The following is an 11,176-nucleotide window of genomic DNA, read 5'->3' as shown; positions in this document are numbered from 1 at the left end:
AATTCCTCTAAGGAATGTGGTCACACACTGCATTTTCCTTAGTCTCCCAAATCATGTGAGCAGACTCTCTTGTTGTAAGATATTGATGGTTCACACTCAAATAAAAATCTATTCAAATGCAATTATTTTTATTATTAAATCACACACAATTTAATTAACTGCTGATTAGACAATAGGTACAAATATTGTATCATATACTTTCATTAACAAATTTTTTTGGCTTGGAATAATTTTAAAGATAGGAAAGAGAATATGATTCTGTAGTTTTGTTATAGTGCTACTAACAGCATAGAACTATCATAAAACCTGTAATTTAATGTCTCTAAAGAGGAGTATGTAGTCTTCCAAATCCTCCTCTTTATTTTAGTAGTCTTCAGCATCACCAGCACAGATGGCAAGCAGTGCTTTCTCATAATGTCCTGAAGCAAAATGCTGAAAAGAAAAAAATATAATGTATTAGAAATAAAATGTCATAGTATTTCTAGAAAAGAATCATAATTTTTCTGAATTGCAATATTAAAGGTGCAAGGACCATTAGCATTTCCAAAATTATTGACTTTTTCATCTAAAGATTTAATATTTCCTGAGAATTAATCGCAGTGGAAGTTATTAAAAAATAATACATTGGTTGCAGTCAATAGTATTTGGTTTATATAAAGGTGATTGAACCTTAATGTGTATTTATAAGAATAACTTGTAGTGGAATTAAATCTTCCTAACTTTAGAAAGAAGTGCCCTAATATGATGTAAATCAGTGCAGAGTCTGGAAAGGAAATTGATAATACACCTCCCAAGATTTAAAAGTGTTTATACTCATTAATGTAATAATTCTACCTGAAGAAATATATCTTAAGAATATTATCAATAATTGATGAGCACAAAAATTTATGCTAAAATACATGCACCATTATATTATGTATAATAGTGAAACACTGAAAAGCAATGTATAATAATCTGAAGTAGTTTATTTACTTTACAGTTTATACAGTGGGATATAATGATTCAACAGAAATATTCCTTTAGATAGAAAAATAGATTATTTAAGCATTTTTATAAAAAGAACAAAAGCTCCTGTCTCAGCCCATCTAGGCTGCTATACCAAAATATCATAACTGGGTGGCTTATAAACAGCAGGAATTTATTTTTCACAATTCTGGAGGTTGGCAAGTCCAAGATCAAAGTGCCAGTTTACTCAGTGTCTGCTGTGGGCCTCTTCCTCATGACTGCCTTCCTACTCTAACCCACATGGCAGAAGGGATGAAGATGCTTCTTCAGTCCTAGTTTATAAGAACACTAACCCCATTCATAAGCTACAACTTCATGACCTATTCATTTCCCAAAGGCCTCACCTCCTAATACCATCATCTTGGGGATTAGGATTTCAAGATGAATTTTGGGGAGACACAAACATTCAGACCCTAGCAGCATCTACAACAAAATTTTATTACTGGTTATCTGTGGCAGAGAATTAAGGCAATTTTAATTGTATTTTTATGATCTTCTATATTTTCTAATTTTTTTAAAAACAATGATAGCAATAAATAAATACTTATATAAAATTTATTCTTGTTAAAAATTAACTACCATATTAATGTTGCCTTAATGAAATCATGTAATTACAATTCACTGCTTTAAATGCACATGGTAAAGTTGCATTAATTATATGTAAATACTAGCAGACTTTGAGGTGGCTGTGATTAATTACAGTAGGTGTTTAAGAACTAGTTTATTCATTTAGAGAATGAATTATGCATTTCTCAATGGGAAAAAATTATCATTACTAAGTTTAGTTTCTTGAAGGAGAATGTAAGGAGAGTTTTATGAAAGATAAAGGAATACCCCATAAACTTCTGGTTCAAAATCCGTAAGACTTTATAAAACCTATAAGGTCTGTTGGTCTGTTGGTCTTTGGGTTGTCAAGTTGCTTCTAGATAACTCTTTCAACACACTAAAAAGCTATTTCTAGCAATTGAAAATTTCAGTTGAAAATAATGTGAATAAGGTAACAGCCCTTAATGTGGAAGCAGAAGTAAAGATACACTCTCAGTGTTCTGTGCTCGGTTTAATGTCCCAATGTCACCATCTTGAATTTTTGTACAATTTTTTTGAACAAGGGGCCAAGCATTTTCATTTTCTCACTGGGTCCCCAAAATAACATAGATGGTCCTACGTATTCTGATAATTCTTTGCTAAGTTTTATCAAAACCTGGGGTAAAATTTAGAAGTATCAGAATGAAGAAATTGACTTATTTACTGCTGAATCATTGTTTCTTTGTCCTTCAAGGGCTAAAGGGGCAAGAATATGTAGAGGTTTATATAACTAATAATGTTAAATTCCTCCAAATTACCAGTTTATGGTATTTGACAGGCTTCCTTGCCTTCCAGGATGATATGAGAGGAGAGCAGAACTGATCTAGGAAGCCTCTTCATAATTAATGTGGTCTTGCTGCAAAATATATTTTCCCTAATCCTAGTCATACTCCAGAATTTAGCTCTTAAAGCACAATTATGGGGAATAAATATTTTACATAACTACATCAAGATTTTGCTTAAAAGACGTCAATGAGGAGTAAGTTTTGTCATTGAGGTAAAGGCTTTTCTAAGTTAGCACCAGTTGCACTAAAGACTGTCTGAAGGACTCAAATAGATTATCCCTTTCAGAATATTATACTTTTTAGACACCACCATAAAGTTATTAAAATTAAAACTGTTAACGTCCATCAACAGATGGCCGGATAAGGAAAATGTGGTATATGTACACAATGGAATACTGCTCAGCCATATTAAAGAATGAAATTCTGCCATGTGCAGCAACATGGATGAGTTTGGAGAAAATTATATTAAGTGAAATAAGCCAGGCACAGAAAGAGAAATACCACATGTCCTAAATCATAAGTGAGAGCTAAGGAAGAAAGAAAGACCACAATAAAATGCTGAACTTTCAGAAGGGGAGAACAGACCTATTGTTACTAGAGGTGGGAAAGGGGGGTTAGGGAGTAATTTGGTGAGGGACACAAAGAATAATTACAATTTGTAATGATGAACAGGCTAATAATATTGATTTGATCATCACATACTGTACATAAATACTGATAGTCAACTCTGTACCCTGTAAATATGTATAATCAAAAATAAATACATTTTTTAGGGAAAAAAATTTAAGTTTTTTTCTGTTTTCAAAAGGATAAAACATGGGTCAAAATAAATTATGTGTAGGATACTTACTTTGATATCATGAAATAGGGATTTCCCATATCTTTCTTTGTATAGTTTCCTAATGGTCAGTAGGTCTATTTCACTTCTGGCAATTAGAATCCTGATGATGGTTTTATTATGAAAACCAAAATCCTAAAAGATACAGAAAAGGCAGGGGGGATGGAGAAGGTGGCAATGAATAAAACGGTACCTAAAAGTCAATCTGTCCAAAATGGACTCATCCCCTTTTCTGTAGAAATTTGCTCTTGTTTCTGTAATCCTCACACGCTGGCATCACTGTCTATGCAGTGCCCAAATTACATGCCAAGAGCCTTCTCTGTGACTTCACCCTCTCCCTTAGTATGTGCTTACCGTGAATTATTCTCTTTTATCTATTTTAGTTTTTAAATGCCCTGTAATCTATTTCCAGTGTCACAGTCTTGACTCTGACCTTTATCATTCCATCCTGATTCTGCAATAGTTTCTCCCTTTTTCCAGCCTTGTCAACCTTCACATTCCATTAAAAAAACATAAATCTATGTGCTCTTTCTAGACAAAAATTCTTCCTTGTGGAGGAAAACATTCTCTACTTGATTCGATGAACATTGGTATGTCTAAGCAAGATAGCAATTACATTTTCATTTTATAGTCTCCTCATTATTGAAAATTGTAAAAATTAGAATTGCAGTTGCTTGAAATATTCGCTGATTTAGATTCAAATACTGAAAACACAAAATCAATATCTGCCTACGAGCCGCAGAAATAATATTACCTAACAAATCTATTTCAAATTGTCTCTTCAAATGGAGTAATTGTGACATCTACTGGCCAATAAGCATAATTTAATTTTTGTTGTCAATGAATTTACTAACAAACTTTTTCATAATTTGAGATTAAAGTGAATGATCTAACCAAGTTTCCAAATTTAAATTGTATATGATTCACGTAAAGTTCACTGGAGAAAAAACAGATGGTTTCTTTGGTACAGGGGTAGTGAAAGCTTTTAGACCAATATTTGACATTTGAGGTCCTCATTTATTAAAAATTTGGTTATTTGAATATATGATCTCCCTTTTTACCTCTAAGCCATTTGTGAGCACATATACCTGCCTTTTTGCCTTGTAACACACACACACACACCCAGATCAAGGATACAGTTTTAATATATTATTAGAATAAGTAGCTCCGAATTTGAGCATAATCAGAATCAGAGTAATTGTGATTATTTCCCCATGGTCATTCACAAGTGAAGCTTCATTCTGTTGTTGCAATGGTATGTTCTTTGGAGAAAGAAGCTGTTGATCTCATCCTATAGCATTGCCTAATACACTATTTCAAATATCTTTTTAATCAAATCAACTTTTTCTCCTTGGAAATAGAATAAAAGAGAAGCAGAGGACTGTGAGCATTGATCTTCCCCCTCTGTTCTTAGGCTACATGGGTTCCTCCTGTACATAAATAAAAAATACTCTTTGCACAAGACATAGAATAAAATATTTTTTACTATTAACATATTTTCCCAGCATGCCAGCTACTTTCAAGAAGTTGGCTAGTAAAAATTACTTTGAGGATAAAACACTTGGATTCCTAAAATTATTATTACTGGATTCCTTTTAATAATTTTCTTTGTATTTTCAAGGCTATGACAAACTATAACGATCTATATGAGACCTTTTCTCTTTCTAAATATGTTTCATGCACATTATGGGTAAGGTATGCATTATCTCATTACTTCAGTGTTTGTTTACTTAAAAACAAATGCACCAAAGGATGTGCGATTTTCATACACAAAAGTGTAAAAAATATTCCAATTTAATTACAAGAATAGCTTTAGAGTTTATTGTTGTCTAGCTATCTCTAAGTACTTTTTGAAAATAATGCTTTGTGCTTAAATATAATCATTGACATTATTTTGTGTTTTTAAACTTCAAGAATGTAGCAATCTCTTGCTGATAGTTTGTAATGTTTTGATGCCTTATATTTTGCACTTGCCTAAGTACGATGTGGGGGTCTCTGACAAAATATCAAAGCATATGGATTTACCGGTTTCTTCAGATGCTAAGAGACTCTAAAGCACATGAGGAGAAATAGACCCCAAAGAATCATATTTCTTAGGTACCTAAATTTGATACAGAAAGCAGAGAATTACTTTTATTTGAAGTGTCTTATTTTTGGTGCATAAAACATTTTTTTCACTTGGGCATATTTTCTTTGAGATGTATATTTTCACATACAAGTTAAAAAATGGGAACCAATATTTAAATAATGGAAGTAATATTAGTTCTTTTAGAATACAGACATAATTTCTGGAGAAATTTTAAAAATGTGTGGGTCTTACTTACATGGATTGCATTGTATAATCTATAAGCAAAATAGGCTGGTCTGTCTCGAACACAGAGAACTAGAAGAAAGAGAGAAAAGAAACTTTGAGAGTGACAGTATGTACTCTTCAGAATTCAAGAAACAATGAGAACACTTTATTTGTTGTTACAATCTTCGCATTGTATTATAATTTCAACACTTAAAATAGTGGTAACAACATAACCCACTGCAAAAATATAAAGCAACAATATTATAATGAGTCATTCGGATTTTCATTTGGTCTCTATCTCTTGGAACTCTTACTTTCTTCATATACCCTTTCTTCATATATTGAACAAAAATTTATCCTTTTTATCTGGCAATTAAATAAATAGAGCTCAAAGAAGCCTAGGCGACCACCGCTTTTATACATTTTTATTACTATAAGATTCAATGAGACATACCCCCACGCAATTTGTTCATCTTCCTGAGCGATATTTTTAGTCCCTTATGGATCTGTGAGTAGATCTGAAGTATCTTAAGGAGAAACTGTATGGACCACAATTGGTCTAGACCAGTTTTAGCTGTCATCTAATCAAACTGCTTTGGCATTAGAACAGCCTAGAGCCTGGTCAACAGTTGCCCTTGATGAAAGTCAGTCGTTGATTGTAGACCTTCGACAGTGTTTATTTGAATAAGTAAACAAATTAATACCTGAATGAGTAACATATGAGAGCCTATAACTTCCAGACAAAATCAAATCATCGTAACAGTGTTTTCTCTGTAGTTTTAGGTGATTATTTTAGATTTTGAGTTCATGCCCTCATCTTTTGTTTTTAATACAGTGAACCCTGTGAACTCTTGAGTCACTGCTAGAATGTAAGATCCTTGAAGGCAGGGACTTGGGTTGTTTTTATTATTGTCATTTCACTGTTCCATCTGCAGTTCCTAAATCAGTGACAAGAGCAGTAGGTGCTCAATAAATGTTTATTGAATGAATGAATGAATCAGTTAAATGTTTCCTGGTATTTCTGCTATCCACATATTCCCTTTGTGCCCCTGTTTTGTAGCAAGGGTCTATAGTGGAAAGAGTTATTGTGAGATTCAGGTCACATGATTTCTAGTCTTACTTTGTTGCTAATCAGCTGATAGACTTTGATGCCGTCACTTAACCTCCTTAGGCCTTAATTATAAAATGAGGGGGTTTGATGCGATATATGATTATAAATTTTGTTGAGAACTTGCTGAAAAATTCCCTATTCTCTCAAAAATACACAGATGTAAATAGTCATCTTTTGTTTACTATTTCAGGGGTCTCAGAATTCACTAAACTATTTTCATGGAGTCCTAGCTTAAAATTCCATTAGCAGATAAACTATAAAAATTCTGTTATCTCTCAGCTCCCATGGTGATGTATGTCTGTGCCATTCTAGGAATGAGAAATCACAATATTCATTTATTCAATAAGTATCTGAGTGATTTATTTGTTGTCTACTTACTATGGGCATATTTCACAATGACCGCTCATTTGCAGTCCTTGAAATGTGTGCTGTCAAGTCACAGCACAGTATGAGATAAAGCCTGGTTAATTCAACAGTAGTTTTCACAGGTAACTACCACTCTTTCTCCTTCTGTGGAGGGGTGGATGTCTTTTCTTATTTAGGAAGGAGCAGGAGCAGGAAGTGCCCTTCTTTCACTAATGCCTGTGGAAATCACCACTAAGTCATAACCTGGTAAATCTCTTTTGTCATAGAGATTTATATGTCCAAAATACAAATTTATTAGCAATGGTAAAAAAAAATATTTTTTTCCTCTTGGGGAGAAGAAAGCCACATTGCTAACATTTGTCTCCATTTGAACAAGGGAATGGACCTTGGCAATATAAAATGGATTTAACAGTGTGATAACCTAATGCTTGAGAGACAGCATCTGAGAATTCCACTTCCTAGTATGAAAACTGAAGCAGCTTATTAGGGAAGGGTGTCAGTTCATTAAATTAACAGGTTGCCAGTTCAGTGCATCATATAAGTAGCTGATATACTTTTCCTCTGTAGAGGTTACTTCCCTTTTAAATAGTTAAATTCATGGGAAAATGACTCAGTCAAGAGCTTACTCATGCACCTGTAATTCAGTCAGAGCCAGTCAGCATTTGTTGTGGCATAAAAACTCTGCTGTATACCAAATAAATTATTACTTACCAATTGCAACTAGTAGCTCCTGAAAGTATCCGTCATAACATTCATTAATGGCATCTACAATGTCTTGCCCAGAAATATTTTGAAATTCCTGAAAAACTTCAACAAATTGATATAATTCAAGGGAGTTTTGGAAATATTATAAATTGAAAATATAAATGTTGATTAGATTGCTATGCATAGTGAAGATAAATGCTTTCTCTAAAATAGTAGAGAACACTATGGCTCTTGGTTGTGTTCGATATAGCTATTCTTTGAAACAAATACAAATACTCTAAGTTAGTAGAGTCAACATAAATCTTGGACTTGAAAGACCTGTTATTGTTCTCTTTTCCTTGTGCACAATTGCCACCTCTAGTGGGATCTACTAACTTTACACTGCTGACTTCAGCTGAGAGGAAGGACACGACCAGCCATTATTTTAAGACACACACAGTGGTCAGTCAGACTTGTCAACAGCGAACTTTCTACTAGAGCTTAAATATGAGAATTAAGTGTAAAAGTCCTCTGAGTGACAATTAAAACAGAGGTTACAAAACCTATGAAGATTATTGTGCCAGATATGAAACCACCTTAAACAGCATAGAGTTTACTGACTTAGAATTGTACTAATTTAAGTTTCCTTACTTCAAGGACTTACTTATCTCACTTTATCCCAGGCAAAGTTCTCATCCATTCTTATAGCAAATTAGAAGCAAAGAGGTGTCTTTTCATTATTATTAGTATCTCTAATTGACATATAAAGGATAGAGGTGGGGGCTGGATTAGGGTAGGCCATCTTTTAAAAGTTTGTATATACTTTTGTGTGTTTTATAGAGAAATTTTTTTTTTTTTTTAATTTTAAAGAAGGGAAAAAGAAAGGTACAGCAATTTGGGTAAAGTCAAATAACACACCAACTAATAAGAGTATGCCTTTTAGACCAACAAGGCACTACTGATATTGCATAAATCATGACATCAATGACGATCTTGACTTATATTTTCAAGACAACATATAATATACCTAATAGGAAATAAGTAATATATGAAGGGTCTTCAAAAAATTCATGGAAAGATTTGTATTATCTTTCAATTTCATATTTCCACAAACTTTTAAAAGTACGCTTTTATTTGAGTAAGTTCTCCATTAAAAACATAATTTTTTAAAGGTTTAGTATGTGAAAGTTATATAATTGTTATCGGAAAAAATGAAATTATAAGGAAACCTTTATTATTCAGTATTGTCATTAAATGAGGCATGTCTGAATAAATAATTCAAAATAAGTACCTTTGCGATAACTGACTTGTCTCTATTTCTATGTAACATTTACTTTTTCCCCCCTAGTTAACTACTTGCTTTTTATTATATAATCAGCTGAGTAGCCAGAAAGAAACACAATTAATAATTACCCAGCAACAGCTGCTGGTAGCTCTTGTTGCACAGGATCACTTGCAGCATGGTTTTATGCTCCCCTGTCTTCTGCTGACAGGCTTCCCACAGGACCTGAAACATCGGACAGCTGGGAAATAGCATCAGAACCACCCCAGACCATTTTAACAGAGGTTCTTTTCAGTCAGTTCGAGAGCTGGTTCTAGTTACCATTGCATCCTGAGCAGCCATAGCGGGGTCAGCATATCCTTCCTGTCTGGTTCCCTGTAAAATAAGCACAGGCTTGCTTTGTAAATGTTCTTAGTCAACAACCCATACAGGATTATTGGGACAAAAAATCCTTGAACCACCAAACACTCTGGTCATTCCTGAGAAAGTTCTTTCATTATTTGAAGGAGAGGATCCATTTCTTGATTACTTCAGCAAATATTACATAGGTTTTTATTTTTATTTTTTTATGTGAGCTCTTTTACTTTTTCTTTGCAGCAGTGGTAATCTTTGGAAGATGTTGAGTATTTCTGAATTTTCCATTTCTCTGTGAAGCATCTTCTTCCCCATCAAACTGAGTATCTATTTCCTGGCAGTGGGTGGTAGGGGTGGGATTTACCATTATTAGAGTGAAAATGCAGAGAGAAAGAAAGTCAGTTCCTGATTTGCAAAATAGGATTTATGCAGCAACAAAAAAGTCATGAAATCCAGACTTTGTAGAGTGAGAATATTTTGTAAATTTGTTTAACTCCCCTGCCCTTAACCATATAAAGAACAGACATGGTCCAGTTGACAATTCCAAACAGGAAGGAAGGAGCGGGGGTAACAAACACAGGGCCCACTGGTCCCTGAGGATTATGAGGGCAGGAGGGGAGAAAGAGGTAGGAAGGGGAGGTGATTAGACAGTTCATTTAATCTCTCTTTTGGGGTCAGGATGTGATGAGGAGACTTTTTTCTTCCTTTTTATAAACTATGCTGAGAAAGCACTGAGGGTACATTGGCTTCTGCCCCTATCATCTTTTAGTACTATGGAAATGGCCACATTGCAGTGAACTCAGTGAAACAGCAAGATTGGGCCAAGGGACGTCCTGAATACAACTCCCTTGAATCAAACTCAGGAATACCATGAATGGAATCCCACGTTGCTTACCTCCTCCTGATGGATGGAGGAACTTATGGGAGAGCTTGGAAGATGGAGTTGTTTATGATCATGGCAGAGTGTTCCAGTAGCCAAAGGCTACAGAGTAGACCACATTGACTAGAACTGTATGGGAGACCAGCTGGACCTTAGGGGGATTCTTTAGCTCCAGTGAGAATAAAGGTGAGGCTAAATCATCAAGAAAGTTTACTTGGCTCTGACCAAACTGAGACATAGAAAGGATCACAAATTAACCACCTGCATATTTTGTCAGCTAAGACTTAGAAATGCCCGTATCCATCGGCACTTCATGTAGAACATATCGAGAATTGCCTGAAACTGCCATTCCATAGACAAGGTCAGCAAGGATGCATAAAATATCTTGATGACCTGAGGACAGTATCATCTTCTTGATGCCAAGGCACTTTCTAAGCCACACACACACATCTTTCTTCTACCAAGAGCCCTCTTAGAGAGAAGAAGGGGGGATGACCAGAAATCTGAGAATTGAGCATTTAACTCAATAAAAGTAAAAATGAAATTGAACATGTGCCCACGCTGATGATTCAAAGTGTTATACAAATTAAATTTGCCACATTAGACTAAATGACAGTTTTTTTTCTTGCTAACCAAAAGCTGGGCACAGATGAGAAAGTTCACTTGATTCACAGAGTAATAAAAAGCTATGTTTTTTTGTGAATAAATTTGTAGCCCTAGAAAATTTCACATTTAATCCTAATTCAGAAGTTGTGCATCATTCAACAGTGACAACTGATGGGAAGTAAACATGAGCCTGTCAGATACATTTCTTCAGCCTCATTTCCTTTGCTTAAAATATCAAGTGACTAAGAATGCTTGCATGCAAGCCTTATTTTTAAAATCTGTATATTTGTGCATAGATGTGTGTCTTATGCATATATGAACAAGGAAAGAAGACAACATTTAAAGAATGAAAGTAATTTTATAGAGTGAAAGTACTGAGTGTTATTT

The 11,176-nt window shown here is 34.2% G+C and overlaps 1 protein-coding gene across 1 annotated transcript in view; it reads right to left on the bottom strand.

Annotated features, from left to right (window-relative positions):
• Positions 1-247: 247 nt before the first annotated feature.
• Positions 248-11,176, bottom strand: part of ANXA10 (annexin A10) — a 167,912-nt gene continuing 156,983 nt past the window's right edge. The window contains exons 7-12 of the mRNA XM_063077311.1: positions 9,271-9,324; positions 9,081-9,174; positions 7,695-7,790; positions 5,538-5,596; positions 3,226-3,348; positions 248-432 (exon numbers count right to left, since the gene is read on the bottom strand). Of these exons, the coding sequence (XP_062933381.1) occupies positions 364-432; positions 3,226-3,348; positions 5,538-5,596; positions 7,695-7,790; positions 9,081-9,174; positions 9,271-9,324 (495 nt within the window). The 3' untranslated portion in view covers positions 248-363. The remainder of the gene's footprint in view (positions 433-3,225; positions 3,349-5,537; positions 5,597-7,694; positions 7,791-9,080; positions 9,175-9,270; positions 9,325-11,176) is intronic.

Source organism: Cynocephalus volans, chromosome 13 (genome assembly GCF_027409185.1).
Source record: "Cynocephalus volans isolate mCynVol1 chromosome 13, mCynVol1.pri, whole genome shotgun sequence".
NCBI lineage: Eukaryota > Metazoa > Chordata > Mammalia > Dermoptera > Cynocephalidae > Cynocephalus > Cynocephalus volans.
Note: the sequence above shows the minus strand (reverse complement) of the source record. Positions and strands in the feature narration are given on the sequence as shown.